The sequence below is a fragment of the Aphelocoma coerulescens genome, chromosome 1, assembly GCF_041296385.1.
Source record: "Aphelocoma coerulescens isolate FSJ_1873_10779 chromosome 1, UR_Acoe_1.0, whole genome shotgun sequence".
Taxonomy (NCBI): Eukaryota; Metazoa; Chordata; class Aves; order Passeriformes; family Corvidae; genus Aphelocoma; species Aphelocoma coerulescens.
Genome location: NC_091013.1, coordinates 67,753,434 through 67,777,935, shown reverse-complemented (window position 1 = coordinate 67,777,935; position 24,502 = coordinate 67,753,434). Strand labels below are relative to the sequence as shown.

General features: G+C 40.9%; 1 protein-coding gene across 1 annotated transcript; it reads left to right on the top strand.

The window, feature by feature from the left end:
• The first annotated feature begins 39 nt into the window (after positions 1-39).
• On the top strand, positions 40-9,478 carry NHLRC3 (NHL repeat containing 3). Its single transcript, XM_069011814.1, has 7 exons — positions 40-174; positions 1,261-1,410; positions 2,301-2,448; positions 2,931-3,131; positions 4,276-4,367; positions 6,220-6,332; positions 6,815-9,478. Exons 1-7 carry the CDS (start codon positions 127-129, stop codon positions 7,041-7,043), a joined length of 981 nt encoding a protein of 326 aa, XP_068867915.1. The 5' UTR covers positions 40-126; the 3' UTR covers positions 7,044-9,478.
• Positions 9,479-24,502: the final 15,024 nt, after the last annotated feature.

Here is a 24,502-nt window from a genome sequence, read left to right as displayed (position 1 = left end):
CGGGCCCGGCACAGCGCGGGGAACAGCGGCCACCGGGGCGACGTGGGAGGGGCGGTGGCCACGTGGCTGCCGTGGCAACCGGCCCCGCCCCCGGGAGGCAGGAGCGGGCGGGGGCCCGGGGCTGCCATGGCCGGGATGCTGCTGGCCCTGCTGGCCCTGCTCGGCGGCTCCGAGGTGCGCGCTGGTGGCCGGGCCTTCGTGCCAGGGCCTCCGGTTAGAGCGGACAGCGGGGAGGGCTTGGCTGCCAAGGGCGCGCCCGGGGCGGCGGGACCGGAGCCGGCTGGGCGGGGGTGCGGGCGGCGCCCCGGGACCCGCTCGCGCTCGGTGCCTCCCGCGCCGCTTGTGGCTGATGGGGTTCCAGGCGGAGGCTGCGGCACTGCGCGGCTTCGCAGCCCCGCCGAGATAATGCCTGCGCGGGGCGGCCCCTTCCAGGGGGTTCCAGGCGGTGTGCTGCGCCCAAGCGAGGAAAAAGGAGTCTGTGGGTGAATAACTTCCCACTTGATACTGACAGGTTTTCTCCTTGCTTGATTGCTCTCGGTTTTCCTTCATGATAGCTCAGCCTGTCTGTCCGCAGCTCTGTGGCATCAGTGTGTCCCCTGGTCCCGGCAGGGCGAGGAACAGAAATGTCAGGTGGCCGTGGGCCGTCAGAGGCACCTCGTTACTTCTTAGCTCTGTACTGAGTGCTCTTTTCAATGTTTACCTTGCAGCATTGTTTAGCTTCCACCCTTTTGCTGGAAAAACAGAACAAGAAGGTGGAAGATTATTTTTTTCCATTATCGTTTAAAATGTATACGTTGACCCGAGTCTGACTGTTTGTGGCATTTTACACTTCCTCATTTCCAAGGTGTAGTTTTCTTTCTTGACCTCTACTTTTTTTTGCTTTCTTATTTTCCACATCTTGAAGTGGCTACTGAATCTGGTGCATTTGGAACCTTCTCTACTATTTCCCTTCTTCTGGAGTGTGATTTATAGATAGCAACAGCAACTCTAGTGTAAGAAATTTCAGGGTGTGTGTTTTGCCTTCTAATTCCAGAGCTGCCCAATCCAAAGGACTTGATTAGCTAGTTTTCAGTTTGTTGAAGTTTTCCCACTTGCAGTCCAAACCCCCGGCTACAAGCTTGCTTCTGTTAATCTGTCTTGTTAATTTAAATGGAATAAATGAATTTGTGATGCTTCAGCACACAGTTACTTTCAACTGTTGTTTCCTTTGATCCCACCCTCATGGAATTTGACTACTATATATTTATTTTGTATTTTCAGGTTTTAAAAGCAGAGTACTTCTCTCCTTGGAGGGGAGAGCAACAGATGTACAAGCTGGACATAGGCTGGCCTAAAACTCCAGAACACTTCACTGGCCAAACATTTTGTGTTGCTGTTGACTCTCTCCATGGTTTGGTCTATGTAGGACAAGTGAGTGGAATACTGTATTTCTCTCTGTGTTGGTCTTGTGTATTTTTGCCTTCAAAGCATCTGGTTGAGATTAGGATATATATGTGTACATTTATTTTTATATATTTACATTTTTATATACATGTGTGAATAATTATTTTATCAAACTCAGAGAAAATATAAGCAGAGACGTCTCTGCTACATCTACATCTGCTACATTTAAAAGGAGTTCTGGTACATTTGTTCATGGTTTTTTTTGTTCTAAAGCATTAAATTTCTGTGGTATGAATGCATGATCCAACTTAACTGAGTTACAGCTTCTTCCCTTAGCTGTAAGATAAAATGTGATTCTGGGGCAACTGAATCTTCCATTCTTTGAGGCCTTGTCCCATGAAATCAAAACCACACAGCTTTTTCAACCAGATAGAGTAACTGGAGGCAAATTATTTCCTCTATGCAGTTCCCTGTGTGACTATCTCTAGGCCATGGATAAGACATTCTCTCCATGGGACGTGGTAGGAATTTCTTGTACAGCACAGTATGAGTACTTGAGTGCCATGCAGCTAATAAGCACTGTTGCAGTTTTTCATGTCCATGTTCCACTGGGCATGCTTGTCAGCAGGAACACAAAATCACAAGTCAAACCGAAGACCAAGATAGCTGCAGGCACCCGGCTGCTCTGAAAGCTGGACTCTGATGTAAGGTGAAAGTCTAGACTGACTGGAAGGTTTCTAATGCTAAATTTAGACTCTTCTTTTCCTTTTCTAGCTGGAAAAAGAGTTCTGGTGGACAATGACGTCAGGAGATTCTTACGGTTCAGGAAACATTGCAAAAACTTCACAAAGAGGAATTTTAAATGATAAGATTACTTACTTAATATGCTTTCTTTAGAACTTTTTTTGCCTTTTCAGCGGGGAGACAATGTGCCAAAGGTACTTGTATTCTCAGAAGAAGGCTATTTTCTTCACGCCTGGAATGATACAGTTGAAATGCCTCATGGTATCTTTGTATGGAACACTGCAACTGGAAGTTCAGTATGGATCACAGATGTTGGAACAGGTATGCATGGTGGGGATATGAGAAATATTAGGTGGGAAAGAAATGTAGTACTGCAGATTTTGCTTTAAACAACTCACTTATTTAGGTCTCTCACACAATTCTGAGACAGATTTGTGCTTTTCTTGCCAGGAACAAACTTCTTGGGTGCTGCACAAAATAGTCTGAAGTTTCATGAGTTGTGCTGTGTGTTTGCTTACAGCTGCTGAGCTCGGTCAGCACTCCTCTCTGCTGCCCAGAAGTATCAGGGAAAAAAGCCTTCTGGCTAGACCTAGGTTTAGTGGTCCTGATACAATGGATGAATATTGTTGTAGCCTGTGGATTTATTAACCCACTGTTGTAATCTCATTATAGAATTTTGTCTGTTAGATGTATTAATACCACTTCTGAGTGTCATATTTTCTTTTTCAATCTCTCCAGTCAGTTTTAATACTTACATTTTGTTTTGTTGAGACATTGTTGCATTTTTTTTTTCCTTGATTTAGGGAAATACGGACACACAGTGAAACAGTATAGTCCTTTGGGTAAACTTATGCAGGTCTTGGGCACACCAGGTAATGCTGGTTCAAGTTTGATTCCCCTGCAATTTGATCAGCCAGCAGAGATCTTTGTGGAGGAAACTGGAGAAATCTATGTTGTTGATGGAGATGGAGGAATGAACAACAGATTGCTCAAACTATCAGATGGTATGGAAAAATGAACTATTGCAGTAGCTGACCACTGAAAACTGCATTTGAAATAACATGGCTTGGGAAAACTTTTAAGCAAATACTAGGCAGAACTGTCATTTAACTTTAGTTTCAAGACCTTATTGAATCAGATCCTGTTTTATTGCTTGTCACTTCAGAAGAAATCTTCTAGTCATTTGTGAGAATAGGCTGAGAGAGTGACTTTGTTCAGTCTCCAAGAAAGAAAGCTAAGGGGGATTCTTATTGCTGTCTTCAAGTCAGTAAAAGGAGGCTATAGAGAACACAGAACCACGTGTTTCTTGGAGATACACAGTGAAGAATGAGGAACACTGAGCAAAAGATTCAAGAGGGGTGAATTTCAATTTAATTTTTGTTAGAAAACATTCAGAGTAAGAGTGGTCAGACAGTTAATGACAGGGTGGCCCAAAGATGGTTTGCACTCTCCATTCCTTTAGATGTGGTGAAAAGCTGATGAGTTATGAGCAACCTGATCTAACTTCAGAGTTGGATTTTTTTATCAAGGCTAGTCCTGCTTTGAGGAGCAGGTTGGACTAGGCAGTGTCTGGAGGACTTTTATACTTAAATAGTTCTGTGATTCTAATTAGCTCGCTCATACTCCTCATTTAGGACAGTGACTAAGGAGTCTGCATATGTCACGGCTGGAATAAGTGGAGGAGCTCCTGTTTCTCTGTTGTGCTATCATAAAGCAGATAGTTTCCTAATATATAGTTTGCAAAGTGGTAAATTTTTAAAAGTAAAAACTTCCAGGTAACAAATGTTAAAAATCAATTTAGGAAACAAATTAATAGCATAAACAGCCATCCTATTTTTTTCCTTTTTTTTTTTTTTTTTAAATTCAGTGCTTAACAAAACCTTGGGTTATGGCCCTTGTGTATTAGTTGCTACATTTCTGTAACCATAATCCTGAAACCACTAATAACAATCCAGTAGTCACTGTAATAGTCATGTCTTTTCTCAGATTTATGTATTGGGAGTACTGTGTTTAAACAGTTTAGAAATTTCCCCTTTTACAAATTACCCAAAGTAACTTTGCAAGAGAATGACTTAAAAGCTGGTTTATTTGCTGTTTTCTCACAGTTTTTTTTTTTTACATTTATTTTTCATGGTGCTCACTGTTTAGACTACAAGGAGATATGGCTGACTGGAACAAATGGGAGCGGCATTGGTCAGTTCAAGATTCCTCACAGTGTAACACTGGATGCATTTGGACGGGTAAAGAGTAAAGGAAATTTTTTTATTTCATCTTTCAACAGACTTATTTATATGTACTTGGACAAAACAAAATGTATTTCTTTTTCATTTAAGCTGTTGGGATCTGTGTCGCTTTATGGGATTACAGTTTTTGGTGTGATAGTCATGAGCTGAAGTTTCATACTGCAGGTTCTATGGAAGCAGCTGACTCCAAGGTTAACACAAGGATCCTGACCACTTACACTGTCAATGTCCATGCAACAACAGACTGCTTCTCCTGCAGTTTGTAACAGGTTGCCATTGTGAGACTACAGGAGAACTGTGTTCCCTAATAAATAAAAGCACTTCTGTTTCTTCATGTAGAAGCAGCGGCCTGCTTGGGCCATCCTGACCTTGACTAGCAGCTCTTCTCCCATGGGAAAGAGCATACCAAAGGATCAAGTCCAGCTGTAAATACCTATGCTTTGACTTACAGCCCAGAAAACTGGGCTGTGAGTGTGTGTGGGATGAATGATAAGAGCTAGAAACATTGGCTCTACTCTTCTTGTTTTTGTGTGGTTACTTTCTCTCTCCTACTGGCTGCCTGTGTAGTTGGTCCTAAAACTTGTACACAGAAGAAACATACAAAGACGATCCTGCTAGATGACAAAGTGGTGGTCTGTTATCCTCAATAGCTACACTTCAGGGGGCTTTAATTTCATACTTGGAAATTCCAAGTAAGCTTTAGGTGATAGTAAGGCTCTAGCTAGGTTATGAACATTACTGTCTTTTACATGCAGCTCAAGGCATTCCAAGAGTCTGCTTCTGCCAGGTGTTAATTGTAGCCTGGCTTTTGCTCTGGCAGTCCTAGAGAAGAATAATGCAGTTGCTTCCTAATCTGTTTCAGGGCAAATAAGATGGCTTCACTAAAACTCCACTGGTTGAAGCTAATTCTGCTGATGCTGTCTGAATCAGAATAAGAAGTGTATATAAAAATCAATTCTCTGCCAAAGCTGGCGGAATGGGAGAAAAAACAGGAGGAATGTGGTCACTTTATGTTGCAGGGTAACTGTGAGTTTATTCATTCAAAGACAGCGACTGGGATGAGCTGTGATTTTACTGCCAACGTAGTGTTGATCATCAGTTCAGGTTGAGAAATAATAGTTAATTCATAAGAAAGCTAAGAGAATGCTGTAGTAGTGTTTCATTTAACAATAGTGATAAAAGATCTAAGGTTATGTTTATTGCTCCCTTTTTGGTGATACCCCAGAAAAGTTACAAAGTTTACATACCAGACTGATGAGTTGTCAACAGCTAAAACTTCAGTGATTGTTGTACAAAAAATGCCTTCACTAGAACTGTCTAGTGGTGTTCCTAGCTTGCAATGTTTGTGAACCCAGTTAACACAGAGACAAAACTGGTTAGACAAAACCAGCTAAACAGGCTCTAAGTGTTTAAATTGCTCAGTATTTACAGTAGTATTAGGTATATCAAGAGTGTTTGCAGATCATGATCATGAAATGAGAGTACCACTGGAAAAACAAATGCAGGTGACAGACCTTTAGACAGATGTTCAGAATTTTATAGGTGGAAATATGTCTTCATTGCGGGGATAAAAATCCTATAAAATATATCCATATAGCCACAAAAATGAAGAGAAGGCACTGATTTCTCTGTTAAAGTAGTATAAAATAATTTGTGTATGTTAACTACAGGCCAGTTTTGGTTTATATCTGGAAGTCAGATCTACTAACTAATTTAGTTTTGAGTGGGAAGGTATACATTCTTCCAGGTACATTCTTCCATTTTTACTACAGGGAACTTTGCTCTTGTAAGAAACAAATGCATTTAATTTGTTCTATTTGTTGACAGCCATGATTTTTCTTTTTAACAGGTATGGGTTGCAGACAGAGACAACAAGAGAATCCAAGTTTTTGATAAAGTCACAGGAGAATGGCTTGGGTCTTGGAGTGGCTGTTTTTCAGAAGATGGACCCTATTCTGTCAGGTATTGTTGAACAGTTCTAGAAGCATGCAGTTACATAAATAAGGTGCACTCTTACTGGTGAATTAAAATGTTGATATTTAATGCCTGCTGACAAGGAGTTAACTAACCAGTGCAGTAAGGTACTGGGTGTCCTAACATATGCAAAGATCTGCACAGTTGCACCTTGACCAGGAAATCCTGGCTTTATAACAAGCCCTATGGATTTGAGTGCAGGCTTGGAAGCTTCACTTGAAAGTTGTTATGATATTAACCTTACTGTTCCACCTTCTACAGGAATAAAGATTTTCTTGAACAAGTTTTCTGTAGCATAATGTATCTCAATTAGCAGCCATATGAAGAGCAAGGCTTACAAGTTAATTCTCAATGTCACATTGCATTTTGTCACTCATAGTCTTCAAAACTGACTTTAAAGAGGTTTTGTTTGTGTTAAAATGAGATGTCATACGGAGTTCATTGTTCAAAAATATGTTTGTTTTTCACAGGTTTACTGCCGATTACAAATACCTGATTGTAGCTCAGCTGAACATCAACCGGTTGGCAATCTTGGCAGCACCTCCAGTTGGCTCCATTGGGGACTGTGTCATGGTCCACAGTGTCCAGCTGGCTGATGAAACCAAACCACACCTTGTGGATGTAGACATGAGGTCTGGAGCAGTCTATGTTGCAGAGATTGGAGCCCAGCAAGTACAAAAATATGTACCCTTAAGCTGATGGTTTCCCACAGCTGCCATGGCACAAGCTGTGTGACATATAAAACCTATGACCACATTTCCATGAGTTCTTTATAGCTGGTGTTTCCTTAGACAAGCACAGAACTACACAAGTGCTCCCAGAACTCTAGAGCTAAGACTCTGTCCTAGCTGTTCCAGAGAAATACTTAATCTTCAGCTGTTACTTGTTTAAGTAATGATATGGTGGCTTTTACTTTTGTTGCAACTGTAAAAGGATAAGCATTTTCATTTTATTATATAAAACTTCACAAACACAACTGTTGATCTTAAATGCATGGAGTCAACTTGGGGCTCCTCTGCATAGACTGTGTTGTTAAATGGTCAGAAATGTATGACGGAAGTTTTATAAATTATTTCCTGGGAGAAGAGCACTTCATTTCAATGTTTCTTCACTTTGCTTTTTTTTACTGTTCAACACAGAATATAAGGATGTGTCACAATGTTAAATTAGATGCTGCTGGATATTGGTGTCAGTACTGATACTGGCATCTGCCTTAGGTGGTTAATGACATAAGTATTGAAATCTGTTTTCAGCTCTAGCTAAAGCCATAAAGTCTGTAATAAGCTTGAGCTAAATTGATATTAGACACTTCAAACTAAATTAGAAGTATGTGCATGGCAGCCAACTACTGATTCTTAACTAAATCAATTCTTAACCTTATTTGATTTACATCAGCGTGAGTTTTCTGTTCCGTAAGATTTCATAGGGGAACATATTGAGGTTCAAGTCATGTAAAGTTCCTCAAGAAAAACAAATTGCAATTTGCTAGGAAAGTCTTAATCAGCAGTAGGGACTGGGAGACATATGATTTTCTTCTGGCTTAATTGAAGCTCTGTCAGTTAACAGCAAAGCATCTGTTTTAATTTATTTCCAGAACTCAGACTTCATCAACTCCACTAATGTCTAGAGTTAAGTTTCTTACACTATATTATAGCAGATGTCTCTAAGCTCTGTCCTAAAAAATCCTGCCTCTCCATTCCCAGACCAGAAGGATTCTGCTTTCTTTACATGTTGCTACAAGATTTTAAGTTCACTTTATAGCATAGAGGGAGCCAAGTATGGGAAAATGGGATGGGGAAGATGGCATGGCAGAAATGAGACAGTGGATAACTGATTACCGTGGTAAAACTGTGGATCCACATTCCAATCCACATTCCATATTTTCTAGCTCTTCAAAACACTTGAGATGATTTTTGCTGTTTCCACACACTTATTCTGCTGTGTGGATTATTTTAATGCTAATTGCCAGCTAAGAGAGGCAATTTTTTTTCTACTTTCTTAGAAAGGGAATATGGGAAATGGAATTGTACTGATGGGAAACACCCATTTCAGTGAATGTTATCAAAAGCAAATGCTACTTAATTTGGTAGGTGCCAACCTATGATCACAATTTGTGAATCAGCAGATGGAAAATCTGTCCAGAAAAGTCAGATTCATACCTTCTCTGGAAAGTAACTCAGCTGTGGAACCTGACTGCCTGATTTCAGTGCTATTTGAGATTAATGCACTAAATGTGAATGCTTTGTTGTTGGGTACATCCACAACAATAAAACCAGATCCCACCTGGGGCTGTCCTCACTGAAGCCTTAGAAGCAGAACTTCAAGGTTATACACTAGCAAATGTGGTCCATCACTTGTGTGGTCTTGAATGGGAGCTAGTAAGCAATATCTATTTGCTGAAAAAGTAGCAGTACTTCCTCTAGACCATGTGGATATGTCCACACAGTGTGTTGTTTTGCTCTTCTAACTAGTTTTTTGACTAGCTCAGGGATCTCTGCTTTCTGTGCAATTTAGCTATTTCTTGTCTACACAAGGTGGATTTATTTTATAAAATTTTACTGTGATGATATGATATTTGAACATATCCTGATGGTGTAGGGGGTCCAGGCATACCCATCTCTCTTCACTACATCCTCTCCTTATTTATTTTCCCTTTGTCACATCCATTTGAAAGTTGAACTACAAGCTCTCCGGGAATATTGTTTTTGTGTTCAGTAAAGCAATATAGTGCACTTTTGGATGTTGACAAATAACTTACAGGTACAAGTTTCTGTTTGCTGCATGGATCTGCTCTCAACTCTTTTTCATGAGCCTGTATAGCCCAAAGAAATTGGGAGCATCCATCTAGTTTTGTCTGGCTTTACTGAAATAGGCCAAGGTGCCAAAATGTGCCTTGCCATTAGGCATTAAGGTATCCGTGATAACAAGGGACAAGGGATGCTTATTATTAATAATTATAAGATGCTTAGACTCTGTTTTATCTCTGTATCTATGACCAGACTGAGAAAATGATTTTGTGCACTAACTTGCTATTTCTCTGAATGTTTTCTTATGTATCACCTTGATACCGATCTCTGAAAAAATGCATAGTAGGAGAATTTGTTAAAATAAATTGAGAATTTCCCATTATTAAAGTCTTGGGTGCTTTATTTCTGTTCTAATATAACTACATTCCACTGTAATGGATTACTCTTCTAAATACAGGACCCTCGGCACTTAAATAAGGTATTAATTAATTTCTGATAATTTAAATTACATTTAAATGTAATCTAAAATTCCATGTTATCTTTATGCATCACTATTTCTGTGGCCAGTCCCTTTTGCATTCTAATTTATGTATCAACACAGACACTTAAATATCTCTCATATGTTTCCCTCTGAGTAATTAGTAAAATAGAATAATGAGTTACTTAAGTGCCAAGTTTAAAAAAAATATTTAAACTGTATACCCTTATGATGCTAGTAGGGAAATTAAAAAGAAACTAAGAAAACACTTCTTATACCAAATCAGGTTTTACTTTCAGAAAAGATGTACTGAGCAATCCATCTAGTTTTTAGAAGACCAAGAAGGTTCTCTATGGATTAGAAATACTTGCACAAGAAAAAAAGTAACATACTGCAGTGTTAACTAGACAAGAGAGAAATCTAAGGTGATTGCTAGAACTGCCCAGAACTGTAATTTTAGGTATTAAGTGCCAGCTTTAAAGTGTGAGCAGTAATCACCAGAGTATTCAAGTAATGGAAATAGAATTACCCTCTATTTTGATGTCTCCAGTTCTGCAGGCCTTTTTTTTTATTGATACTTTTCTCTGAGTAAGTACCTAGATTGTTAACTGGATAATGTTTCCAGGATGTAAGACCAGATCACACAGTCCTCTCTCTTCACAGAATCATAGAATGATTTGGGTTGGAAAAGACCTTTAACATCATCCGGTTCCAACCCCCCTGCCATGGGCAGGGGAACTTGCCACTGGATCACGTTGCTCAGATCATCCAACCACACCTTGAGCACTTCCAGGGATGGGGCATCCACAACTTCATTGGGGAACTTGTGCCAGTGCCTCATTATTAATGATTTTTTTGTGATGCTCAACAGCCTTTTTGTGTGTGTGTGTTTGTGCTCTCATTATCATCAGAAATTTATTAACAATATTTGGCCAAACCAAAAAAAGCCTGACTCAGGTTTGTCTATGCAAGATCAGTTTAGTGAGGCTGAACACCTCAATAAAACCTGAAGGGAAGGGTACAAAAGTATGTTCATGGCTCTGTTCGTTGCTTGAAGTTCACTGCCTCTGTACGTTCGCTTCCTTACAGTGGTTATTAACCTTTTTGAAGCATTAAGTAGTCAGTTATCTTAGCTGGCACTTACTTTCTTAACAGTTTGTATCCTGAGAAGCCTTCTCAAGCCATCCATCACCCAGCAGTGTTTGCAATCACTCAAGCTGCCTGTATCCAACGTAAGAGGGCACCAAACCCCTGCTGATGCTGGGGGGACTCCGTGTGAAGACAGGCAGACCTAACAGCTGGTGCTTCCTAAATGTTTTAATAAGTCAACAAAGATAATGAATTGCTCCAGACTTCCTTTCTCTTTTCAAAATAGACTGCTTTAAGCATAAGCTGATCACAGAATCATAGTAATTTTGGCTTATTATTGCTGGATTTATGTCCATCTTTTATTTCCATGTTTTTCGTAGGAAAAAAGAATCAGTAATTCAGTGTCCAGAGACAACTGGATATCGTGAATTGATTCTTGTAGTCCTTACATCCTTGGTTTCAGTGGAATTACTACTGATATGTTGCTTTGGAAACATAATAATTTATAATAGTATAACTGTAGCAGCATAATTATACCATGAGAGCAATGCCAGTATATTTCCCTACAGAGGTGACCCTGAGCAAGATTAGAGCTAAGCTCACTTAATCTCATTCACCAATTTTATTCTACCCCTCCTTTCTCAGCCTATGTTTAAAAAAAATCTTTCTCTGGTTTTGTATTACTATTTTATTCTACTCCTTTGGGAGATTGCATCTGCAAAACTTGTATTTTCCAGCAGTTGCCATAAAAAGGTTAGAACAAAGACTTTTTTTCAGGTAAGTGATTCAATGTATTTGAGTCTTTCAGTGATCATAAAACATCAAAGTCATGTTGCTTATATGAAGTTTTAAAGTAGGAACATATTAATTTATGCACACAGGATGATTTGTTACTGCATTAAAGCCAAAGTAACACTGATACAAATGAGATATGGGATAGACATACTTTATCATAGTATCACATTTTGAGTCTGAGGAAACCACATGTAATTGTGTCACTGGATCTGCAAAACAGAGCTGAAAAATACTGCCCAGTCACAGCAGGAACAAGCCTGGTAATTCACTCTCAGCTATGGTGGGATCTCTTACAAACAAATTAAGACATGAGAAATCTCCTGAATAACTAAAGTTTATGTATTTAAATTCTTCCTAGTAGTCAATAAACATCATTATGAAGGGGAGGCTTTATTCTGGATTAATTTGTCTTCAACATCCTGTGTTCTGTTTTCAGGTAGCTTAGAGATTTAATATGGCAGGTTTTTTTTCTTATCACCCATGGAGTCATTTACAGATGATGACAGAGTCATCTCTTGCTCTGCTCCTTATCTAAACTGTGTAGATTGGAAAACTTGACTTGCAATGGAAAACTGATAATACTTTAATTTCAAAATGTTTTCATAGCACTTTTTAATGAAAAAAAAAATCCAGAAGAATGTTTCCTGTGCGACAGGAAGTCTGGATATTAGAACTGCCAGCACTAAACCTATCTGTGTGCTGTATGGGAGTAATACTATCTCCCCATGATTTGATGAGGCTGAATTTATTCCTGCTACTGGCTCTCAGTATAGTACTGTCTCTGACAGTTGTCAAAGAATTTGGGTGACTGTGTGGTCAAGGTGTAAACGTGGAAGAATAGACCAGAATGGATACAGAGATTTTTATGTTTTTGCTGTTGACATGCTTAGCAAACTTTTCATGCTGTTAACAATTTTTGACAGGGTCTTAATCAGAAGATCTGGCTGAATTTAAGTGTTAGTAAATGGCTTATTGAAACACTCTGATAAGTTACTAGCAGGTGGTCAGTTCATTAAGGTCATTAAGTATTTTCATGAGACTTCTGAAATACTGACTTGTGCTTAGAAGTGCATTAGTATCAGAGGAGAGAAAAAAATGGCAAATATGGTTCAAAGAAAGAAAAAAATTCCATCACACACACACAAACAAAAAAAACCCCCACCACACCTATGTGTGAGATTTCTGTAGAGATTCAAAAGAATTGATGACTGTACCTTGCCAATTGACACAACCATAATGAAAGAGCAGATGCATTGGATACACAAACATGAAATCTATTACAGGTCTTTGGAAGAATCTCTGAGCATGTATGTCAGAATGATCTGGCTAATAAAGTTTGCTTAAATCTTAAAAGGGCTTTTAGCAACATCTCATGCCTAGTGTCCAATTGTGTGAAATGAGAAAGAAGGTATAATTATGGAAGACTAATTAAAATATTATAAATGAAGTTAAAAAGTAGTTCTGTGCTGGTCAATGTATTGATTAATGTTCTGGAAATGAATTTGGGAAGTCAGGGACAGAATTTACTGACAATACTAAGCTACTCAGGCTTGAGAGTAAAGACAAAAGCTGCAAAGAGTTGCAGAAGGATATCATGAGATTGAATGACTGGGCAATAAAATAGCAAAAGAAATGTAACACATAAATATAAAATCAGGTACAATTAGTAAAAAGAAGTCCAATTTTATACATTGTGATAGCTTTAATATATACTGCCATTCAGGAAATTATTCCAGCTCATAAAAGATGATTCTATGAAAATATCAGCTTCTGGACTCAGCAGCAGTCAGGAAACAAAGAGAATAATGGGTGGTACTAGGAAAGTACCAGCTGATCAAACAGAAAGCTTTGCAATGCAATGTGAATTCCTAGTGCATGCTCATTTGGAATAGTACAGGCAATTCTGCCTCTTCTTCCCCCTTCTAATCTCAGGAAGACTAAAGGAGAATTAGAAATAGTAGAGCCGGGGTAGAAAAGTCTGTTAAAAATCCTTGGCTTTATGCAGTTACTGTGTGGGGCATCATTGGCATTTCACCACCTAAGGCCTCTGTGTGAACATGCCTTTTCCCTATAGCTGCTGCTGTAAACTGGTTAGGCTTCAGAACTCAGTGAGGACGTACAGACTCCTGGCATGCCACAGTGGGGTGGAGGATACAGATGGGCAGAGACACGTGGTGTCTGTTATGCAGGAGAGGTAGGTACCTAGGTAGGTACTCTTACCTTGAAAGGAAGGTAAGAATTTGCAAATATCTAAGATTTTAGTGGTGAAGGTACTTTATGAAGAGGACATACAGTCACAAAGTCAATTCACTTCTCTTACTAAAAATCAAGTTTCAGCAAAGAGACCAGAGTTGCCCTCATTCCAGTCTGATCACCTTTAATGTTCCTCCCAAGGGTCATGCTCTCGCTGCCTGTGCCACCTGTCCACTGTCCCAAAGATGAAAAGCATACTCTCTGCATCAGGTACTAAAATATAAAAAAATAATAAATTTTTTGGTAACACATCATTACCCATGGTCTGACACAAACACAAAGTAGCACAAGCTAATTTTCGTTCAAAGACTGGAGCCCTTGAAAAATGTTTGAATTCAAATGAAGGTGCTCTTTAAATGTTTTAATGATTCCCAGCCAAGACACAATGCTGATGGTTGTGCTGGTTTATCTCATGTGCATTGGTGTAGCTGGAACAAGCAGGCAGAAGATGACTCTTGCCTCCCAAATGGGGTCTCCCACTCCAATGTTCATGGCAGTGGGTAACTGGTCTACAAGCAAATACCCATAATTGTCACTACAGGGATGCTGTAAAAGAGAAAGGAATCATTTTAGAGGCATGTGCTTCAACATGTGTATAAATCTTATAGTGGAAATATGCCTATAATCAATTAAGGAAGAGACCTGGAGGTCAGGGGGGAGGAGAGGGGAGGGATTCTACTTAGCAGAGGGGAGGAGAGAGGAGTGATTGTACCTAGCAGAATCCACACTAGCTCTGTAATAAGGCTTGCCCCATCTTACTTAACGCCCACTCTAATTTCAGAGCTTTTAGTAATGAAAACTAGAAAGTTGTTATAAGAGCAGGAGATTTTACTATAAGTAAGGATTGCCACGATGTGCCTCCAAGCTGTTGCTTTAACAGGGCTTTGTGATGGATGATGCTACTAGATGACAACAGAAAGAAAGTACATTTGAATCATCTGTAAGACAGATAATGAGCTGGAAGAGGTAAAAATATTTGGGATGACTTTAAAGGTGGTACCTTTCAATTGATTTGAAAATGCTTGCCAGTGTTCTAACAGGGATGCATGGGGCAGCAGAGAGCTCCTGATTTTCATTTTGCCCAATCTCCTTGTCATAAATGTCCTTCTTTCTTATAGATAGGTGAGTGAGGAGGAAATACAGGCCACAAATAATATTTATCAAACATCTTTTATGAATTAAACTGTTGATATTAATAGAATCACATTAATATTTTCCTTATAGCTACGTCTGATGGTGTTTCCCCAGCTGACCCATGTTGATCTACCTCCAGAGCTCACCCAGCAGCAAAGGGCTGCCACAGACAGCTCCCACCATGTACTTACCTTCTCTCTGGTCTGCTGCTTTCAATCACAGTTTCTCCATCCTCACACAGGCTTTGCACAAGTCTTCTTCCTTGCACACAGCTCCCCAGAAGGGCACAGGAGAGGAGGACAGATTGCACATCAGGAACCCTGACAGCACTGGAGGGGCTTATGTTAAAAAAGTTGGGGTTTTTTTTTAACCAAGCATTGCAAAGAAAGACACAGCTTATCTAAAAAGACAGATATGCTGGCAGTCTAGGAGAGGCCACCTCTAAAGCACAGCTGGCCACCAGGCAGTCCTAGGAAGGTTGCCAGGTGCTGTGAAACCCACGCACCTCTGCAGAGCAGTCAGTCATGCAAGGCGTGGTGTGTCAGATAGGCTTCTCCCTGTGCCCCTCCTGCTCCACATGGAACCAGAGGGTCCTTCTGTCATGATGGCTGCTCTCTGAGCAGCACCTTCCTTCTCCAACAGAGAAAGCAATCACCCTCCCAATGTAAAACCTATCATGATCTGCAGACACAACTTTTGCAATGAGAAGTATTATCTCTTGTTAGCCCAACTGAGGCAGTTTAAAGCAGGGGGCAACATTTGGGCATGCAAAGCCTTATGTAATTTTTTTTTTTAGATCAACTTTCTCACTAGGTATAATAAAGGATATCACCTTCCCCAGCAAATTTCAACTTGCTCAAGATGATGTAACAAATTTCAGATTGTATGGATTGCATATTTTATGTATCCTAAACAGAAAGACACACACACAGGTCTACAGATAATATATCAGGAGAGGTGTGCAGCAGATGCAGTATATATATATATAATCTAACATTCATAGATATGTATGTTATTTTAATTTAATTTTTATTGATCTAGTCTGGGTCTAAGGCATGCTGGGAGAGGAGAATAGTAGCAAATGCTTCTATAATGAAACTGCCTAAGCCACCCAGCATCAGCAGTAGCTCCCTGCTGTGTTTGCTCTGTACAGAGACAGCCCATGCCCTGAAGGCCTTCCCCAAGGAAATGGGCTGGTGTTAAAGAAAAGCAATATATAATTCAGTAAGACAATCTGAAACCTCCATGCTTGCAAAAGGAGGTCCGGTTTGGTGTGAGGGATCCATTAGATCAGCTCAGGTGTCCCAAGGAATGCTCTTTCACCAGTGTAACTCACTGCAATAATTACACTGTATGAGTTTTAATGGATTTTATGACATCCTTAGTTCTCACTCTTCTGCTTGGGAGAAATTTCAGCTGGGATAATAAAGGAATAATAGCTGCTTGACCCAAAATCTTTATCAGAGAAGAAACACTTGCATCTTGATCTAAAAATTCAAACCCTATGTTATTTCAAAAGAAAAAAACCAGCACTTGGCACTACACAATACATGAGATAAAAGCCTGCATGTTGCCAAGAGAGCTTGACATAAGCACATTGCTGATAATGAAACAGTGGGAAAATTAATAGAGAGGAAATTATGAGCACCTTCTAAAAAGTTTTATTATAAACATACTTGTTGGCCCTTGGAAGAATTTCTTTTTCACTGCAATGTGGTTAGAGGGGAATCCAGGTAAACAAAACATTCAAAAATTAAGTGGAACACAGTGGCATTTAATGGAAGCACAAGTCCATGACACAGGCTGGAAATTCATCCTTTCCATTCGGCAAAGATTTATGCAAGCCTAGTCAAACTGAATGCGGTTCCTGGTGCACACACTTAAAGAGCTAGCACCAGGATGGATCCATCCCAGGATAGCGGTCTCGAATCTGAAGTGTAAATTAGGCTCCAAATCAGGAGTGGCAATTGGTAACATTTAAATAAACACCAGCAGGCCGAGTGACTGATAATCCCACTGCTCATCCCTTGCTAGCCTGTGCCTCCTCGGTGAGGGTGAGTGACAAAACCGGGTACATCCTCTGAAGTGTAATAATTAAATGGGCGGAATCCTGCACGGCTGGGTGTTCAAAATGCAAATAATGCTACTTTTTAAAATTCAGCAGAGAATTTATTAGCCTTTTATACAGCTAATCAGATGCAGTGGGGGAGGGATGAATGGCAAAATTGAAGCAATACTGGCAACCTAGAAACGGTGGGACAAATAGGATTGGGTTGCTTCATTCCTGTTCTGGGATAAGACTATTTTAGCTGCTGCAGTTGGTTTAATTGCCTGGCCTTAGTTTTTTAAGTGGGTGAAAGCAAACCTAGAGCCTTGTGTTGGTCACTTATTTTTTGCTGTCTTGCTTGCTCCACAAAGGAAGGGAATGAAACCAAAAGGGAAGCTGACCACTCCTCCTCCAGCTGGGAGAGGTCTCCAGGGTGCCCAACAATGGTGGCTTTTGCTTTGCAGCAACACCCTCACCCACAGACCATGCTGAGGGGATAGAAGGGATGAGAGAACAGAACCAGCCCTGGACACGTCTCCTCCCATTTTTTTTGCAGCTGTTTTACTTGGAGCCCAGACCTAGACCCCAGCCTCTGGTGTCCGGTTCCTCTTCTTCAACAAGGTTCTTGAGGAAACTCCCAGGACTGCAGTGGGCTTATCAAAATACAAACTGAGTGATCGATAAAGCCAGTCATGTCACCCAGCCAGAACCTTCCAACATTCACCTTTATTAGACATTGGGTTTGTTTACTTTTCACCTCTGAAGTTAACTATCCAGGCTGAAGTCATTCATGCAATGGATTTGCTTTATCTTCTGCTTAAATCAGTGACACCTAAGAAAGTATATTGTTTTCCACTTATTTAGAAGAATTTTAAAACAGGCAGAAGCTCTAATGCCTTCCTACTAAATATGGCTTTAAATTCAGCAAAGGTCACGTCCTCTGCATGAGGTAATTTCCACTTGTTATCCCTGTGGAAAATATGTGGATGTTTGGCTGTGCAGTGAGCCTGGAGATCTCCAAGGAATGGGAAGCTGAAGGAGGACCACCCAGCAGAAGACACTAAATGAGACAGGAGCCCCTGGGGAGAAAATAAATTGGTGATCATGTCATTAAAGATCGTGGCCATTATGCATGTGGGGAAAGGGCAGATTTAGAGTTGCACAGATGGCATTAACTCTGACACTTCCTAGGCTTTTGCCTGCTTGAGTTAATAGATTTTATAAGGTATTAAATGTGCATATGTGCATGTACAGTATTGTTTTCTGACAATGTCCCTTTAACCTGAAAAACCTGTTTGCAATTCACAATACCTCGACACGCAATGCCACTCAATGAAAATAACTGTTGTGTAAAGTGATCCCTAAGACCCAGCTGAGGAGAAAGTAAAATTACAGTGCAAAGTGGGCTTCCAGAGTTACTGAGAAAGAAAATAATCCATGTCACCAGAGGTGGGCTGCTGCTTTGGAGCTTATTCTCTCTTTACAGTTTTCCTTACAGCTACGTCCAATGGTGTTTACAGTGTATCTGTTTAAGTGGAGGGGAGAAAACTGCTCACCAGAAGCCTCAAGAATCCACAACAAAAACATTCTTCTTGGTTTGTCAGTTACTTGTTTTTGTTACTTCTGTAATCAGCTCTTTTACTCCTTTTTAGCTTTTAATTGTATTTAGCTGACCTTTCCTGTACACAGATCCACAAATAGAACAAGCCAGTCTCCCCTCTCACAGTGTAAGATTCAAAAATTAGTTTTTAATGAAAGATGCTTCCAGTCTTTTTAAAAGAAATAGTAATTTGAGTCACAATATGGACTATTAGACAATTTCCTATACTGAGCTACAATAGGTGTTTTCATCTCTACACCTCTTCTAATTGTTCACTATTACTCTTACTGTTTATATATCCTGATGGGTTTTAATATGCTTAAGATGCTTCTCCAAAGTATTTTCCTATATTATAGTGAGCAGAGTTATCATATGGTTGGTCCTTCCATCTTCTGAGCATCTTATTACCTTATCAATTAAGATTTTATGAGTAGTCCTATCTTGCTAAAATTTGCAAATCAAATAACTTTTAACTTAAAGGAGAATGATTTGATGGTAGTGTCTGCTGGGTTTTAGCTAAAGTAAATCAAAACATACTCAATGTAGCTGAAATTGTCTTGAAAGCAGAAAGGCAGTTGCACTGTGAATCTGTGGGGGTGGAGGTGATGAATTACACTGTGAAAGAAAATGAAAACCAGATGGCACTTGCCAAACACCAACACAGTGTGGTTATGCATAGTGGAGGCACAGCCACATAGCACTTACACAAACCTGTTACCTAGATCCTCACCAGGCTGCTGAGCAGAGTGAAGCCTGCGTTTTGCTGAGGTGTCTGGTGACATCGGGGTTTTGTGAGATGAAGACAAAGCAGCAGCTTGGGCTGAATGAGCCCAGGCTTCAGACAAGACGATGGACGGGCAGTTCGCCAGGACCTCCCCAGCACGGGTGGCTTTGCCCAGAGCTGCTGCACTGTTTGGAACCCCCACCAGCGCCTGCAGGGCAGGGAGCTGCTGGCTGCTCTGATAACAGGGCATGAGGGGGGGTTGAAGTCTGAGCTTGAACAGCATGTTTTTTTCTCTTTTACAACAGCTCAGGCATCGCTTTGGTGGCCACAAATAGTTTTAAACTCACAACTTCAGTTGCATTATAAATCTAAGCTTGGTGTAGGAGGAATCCAGACTTTATATAGGAGGAGACAAAACTTGTAGGAAAGGTTAAAACACTGACTGCACTGCAACCAGGAATAAAATTGTCACTGACAGCTACAGCAAAAACAGCATTTTCCCCTATGCAAATACATCACATATTTTGTTGTTGCTAATACGACCCCACTCACTAGGACCATAGCAAACACAAGAAGATGCAAACTCGTGATGAGGGACTGACATCAGAGTTGGGTTGGTTCTGCTGCTCCAGAGATTCCACAGTTTACAAGCTGGGGAGTGCAGCTGTAAGTGAACAGAAGCTTTTTGCTCAGCAAGTTATTGCTTATTAAATGTTGTTGCTTGAATTTCTTTGCAACTTTAAAGCAGATTTTCCAGTCAACAGATGAGTCATTCCCCTAATCCTCCTTATTTTGCCAACAGACAAGTAAGAAGACTCAGCTGATACACACCTTGGCATACTGCCATTTTATGATTCAGTCTACTATCATAATTGTTTGTTGTTCTGCTTTGTTTCAGTGAAAATGATGGATTATAATAACTGTTTTGCATATTGTACTTCTCTTTTAGTCCTTAGATCTAGAAAGGGGTTTAGACCCATTTTCCTGCAAGTGAACCACAGCAGAGGCATGCCATTTTTATTTAGAGATACCTAGGTTAATCTTTATTATCAACATCTCTTATTAGCAGCTAAAGAGGAAAATCAATTCCCAAGAAAATCCTTCTGGGCACTTTCCCATCAGCAAAAGGTCATGGCACTGCAGAGTTAAAGCTTCATCATCTCCACATGACTATTCTTGCTGAGTTTGTTCCAGTTAAAATATCTTGTGAAATGGTCATATGAGTGCTTTATGATTTAATTCAGCAATTTATAGAAGATTCCCTTTGGCTAGAATTTTCCACCCTGCAGTTGAGATGCAGTAACCGACAATATGCCTGGAGCAAAGGAAGGGACAAATTTTAACTGGAGATGCTAAAAGCTTATGTAGGTATGCATTTCTAGGGGTTCTGCCGTGCTGTGGCACCAAGCATGGTGCTAAAGGGGAAAAAGTTTTGATCCATTAACGTTGCAAAACTGACCCCTCCTTCAGCTTAGGTGAATGTTGCATGTGACAACATAGAAAAAACTTCTCTGTGGGAGAGTTTCCAGATGAGATCTCTCATCCACCACGTTGTGAAGGCAAGGGTCTAATTAGATCTATTAGCTGTGTTTTCCTTGCAAAACCCACCTGTGAGCTGGTGCTGGGCTGAGATGTGCAGCTTCTGGCCATAGCCCTGATTTACACCTGCCTGATGCTCTCGATGGGAAAAAATGTTTGCTCTTCTCCCTGGGCAGCTGGAGGAGGGTCTGAACTCCAGTATCTCAGGTTGAAAGTTGGGATGGCAAAGACTATGTCCATTCTATTAAAACTAACAAAACAGAGGGTTTGGTTCCTATCCCTGAATGACATGGACTGTCTCACATCCACACAGCCCAGGACGTGCTCCCCGTGTAGCCCTCCCACCCTATCCCCTCTCTGGATGTCCTCTGGCACCCAGTTGGTGCCCCTTCAGCAACAAAATTCTGATTTAGAGGGCTGGGGAACTTCACCTTGTTTTCTTTTTCTGAAATAATCTGGGGTTTGCTCTGCAACTCTGAACTTCAAGAACCTGTAAGTGGATGTTTTATTCACACCAGCGTGTGGCAGGAGCACATACCCCAATGATGGAGGGTCAGGTTCATTCATGGTGCCTTCTGGCAGGAGCTGCTGAGAAAAGACTCTCCCCAGAAGCACTCCTGGGCTCTCTCTTGGAAAACATTCATTGGAGTGGTCAGGTCAGCCCTTGAGCAAACTAAAAATTCAGCAGAGAAGAGTTGGGGACCAGTGCTCAGCCCCACCCCCTGCCCCACATTTGTTTAGCAGTACTAACATACCAGGAGTCAGTACCTTATTTTTGCCAAAACAGTATTACCAAATGAGCAGAAAAGGAATGACATGAGTCAAATTCAACATTGCACATACCCACTCCCTGCCAGGAAGCAAACATTCCCATCAAACAGTTTAATCCAGATTAGAAATATATATATATATATACATCTGGCAGAGAAGGAATCTTAAGTCTCTCAAGTCAAACTGCCTCCTGGGACTTCTCCTGAGAAAGTCAGCTCATGTCCCACCTCCCACTCAAGGTCCCATCCAGAATTATGGTTTCATCTTATGCAAAATACCCAAAGTTTTTGGCAGAATATTTAAAAATTAATACTGCAGCACAGTCATGGAAATTCCTCTCTTTTTAATGGGATTTTCTGCCTGGCTAATAAGCAAATTGTCTTTTAAATGAAAGCTGCCTCTGAGTTTGTTCTTCTGCTGGATTCCAGCCCAGTTGACAGAGAAGGGAACTCCAGAGAATTTCTGTTTTCTCTGACAATGATCATGCTGTTAAGTGATGTGTAATGGCTATTTATTTAATTATTTATTTGCTTGCTTACTGATTGCCATAGTTAATCTCTGTTGCCTTGCTGCCTGCTGTCTCTCCCCATTGGTTTAAAAGGAACATTGCACCCTGGGTTGTTTTTTCCCTCACAGTACTTTAGCCACCCAATCTCTTGGTGGTGGTTGTCTCCTGTCTTCTAGTCCTGGGGATACTTTTCTGTCATAATCATCCTTTATCTGTCTTAGGGTTAACTCTTGCAGTCTTTTTTCCCTAGAGCTGAGGGAATGGACAGAAATGGAGACAACAATGAATGAAAGCAGCAGGGCTGCATACCCCAGCAGGGTAAAATGCTGACTTAACCAGCACTGCTTTGGACAATCACAGTTTCTTCCCAGTTACCTTACTTGTCACAATCTCCACAGGTCATCACTGTGCTCTGTAGTCACAAGCTTCTCAGACAAAGAGTTATACATTTTTATTTATCTGTGAGGCAACCAGCACAGCAGCAGCGCTTCTGAATGTAGATGATAATTCATTCTGGCGCTGTGCTGTGCTGTGTTAATATGAAAAGGCAGTGCTGATTTTGTTTATTTGTTTTGTGTAAGGAGATTGATGCTAAATTTCCCCCTGCAAATCCAACAGGATCATTGTGGTTTAAGATAATTGCATAGCTTAGCATAGTTGTAAAACTGCAGTTGAGTCTGGCACTGAGAGCCTGCCTTTGATGTGTCTCAGGTTCATCTCCTGGAATGGAGTGCCAGTTTGTCCCACGATCCATCATTTATTTATTTAAATCTAAAAAATCAAGATCGGTTCCCAAGGCCCTATGGAATTGCCATAATAAATTATGCAAAAATACTGTCAAGTTAAGCCTCAGCAGTTCAGCCAACTATCTACCTCCACTGTCAGCTGAAATGCATGTCTCTGCCTCCTCTGAAAACCCTCTTACATAAATGCCTTTTCCAGTGTGCCTAGAAAGTCAGCAACTTTGGTATCTTTAAAAGAAACAGGAAAAACTTCCAGAACCATCAAATGTAACACTTTGCAAGTGCTGTGCTTTTCCCAGTTACTGGGAGCTTCTGAGGAAAGGCCATTTCTTGGTGCTGCAGGCCCAGTCCACAGAGGACTTTACAGAGCACAAAAAAACTGAGTGTGTGACAGGACAAGACACTCTTAATCCAAACACAGAGAGTAAGGAAAACTGCAAGGAATGACCACAGATATATTCTTTCTGCTTTCCCAGGAAAACACCATAAACTCCAAGAAGCACTGAACACAGCTCTGAAGCACTGAACACAGCTCCTGAGACATCAATATCTTTTCTCTGTACTGGGTCTGTGTGGCAAGGTTTTGGTGGTTGGGGGGTGCTACACAGGTGGCAACTGTGAGAAGCTGCCAGAAGCTTCCCCATATTCAACAGAGCCGATGCCAGCTGGCTCCAAGGTGGACCCGCTGCTGGCCAAGGCCAAGGCCATCAGATAGTGCCTCTGGAAAAACAGAGTTAAGAAGGAGGAAAAAACACGACAATTGCAGCTGGAGAGAGGAGTGAGAATATGGGAGAGGAACAGCCCTGCAGACACCAAGGTCAGTGGAGAAGGAGGGGGAAAAGGTGCTCCAGGTGCCAGAGCAGATTCCCCTGCAGCCCATGATGAAGACCATGGTGAGGTAGCTGTGGCCCTGCAGCCCACAGAGGTCCATCGTGGAGCAGGTATCCTCCTGCAGCCCGTAGAGATGTGTGATGAACTGTCTGCAACCTCCCTGCACTGCTTCCTGCACTGCTGGGGGGGAGACAGTAGAGAATTCAGGAGGGAAATTAAACCCAGAAAGAAGGGAGGGGTGGGGGGGAAGTTGTTGTAAGATTTGGTTCTATTTCTCATTATCATACGTGGATTTAATTGTCAATAAACTGAACGAATTCTCCCAAGTCGAGTCGTTTTCGCCCACTATGGTAATTGGTAACTCTCTCTGCCCTTATCTCAACCCACAAACCTTTTTTTTTTATTTTCTCTCCCCTGTCCAGCTCAGTAGGGGAGTGACTGAGCAGTTTTGGTGGGCACCTGGCACCCAGCCAGGGTTAGCCCACCATATACTCCCAAATATTCTGCCTGGATTTCAATTGTTGAGCTGCATGAGGCATGTTTACCAGCATCTAACCCTGAGGTAGCCATCACGTGGATCATGTTGTGAGTGTTTGTGCCCAAGAGGGAAGGCTGTGTGTGTCTCATGAGACACATATTATGAAAACTGGCTAAGAAGAATGCTAGCAAAGGAAGAAGAAAATGATAAATAAAGTAGGCTTAAAATAGTGAAATTATTTAAACTATTACTTTCAGTGTAGAAGCTTGTAACTCTGCACTTTTTTTCCCCTAAAGCCTATGTCCCTGGTATCTCCTGAATAACTTCCCAGTATATCCTATTTCTTCATACTCTTGTCAGTACTGTGGCAAAAAAGGTCACAAAATGCTATTAAATTCCTTTAGCCTTCAAAACGCTTGGC

What these genes read in the sequence shown, in the direction of transcription:
- NHLRC3 (XM_069011814.1), top strand. Translation starts at nt 127, where the DNA reads ATGGCCGGGATGCTGCTGGCCCTGCTGGCCCTGCTCGGCGGCTCCGAG. An exon ending in GATCACAGATGTTGGAACAG is followed by an intron (nt 2,449 to 2,930) that starts GTATGCATGGTG and finishes TCCTTGATTTAG; the next exon opens with GGAAATACGGACACACAGTG. An exon ending in CACTGGATGCATTTGGACGG is followed by an intron (nt 4,368 to 6,219) that starts GTAAAGAGTAAA and finishes TCTTTTTAACAG; the next exon opens with GTATGGGTTGCAGACAGAGA.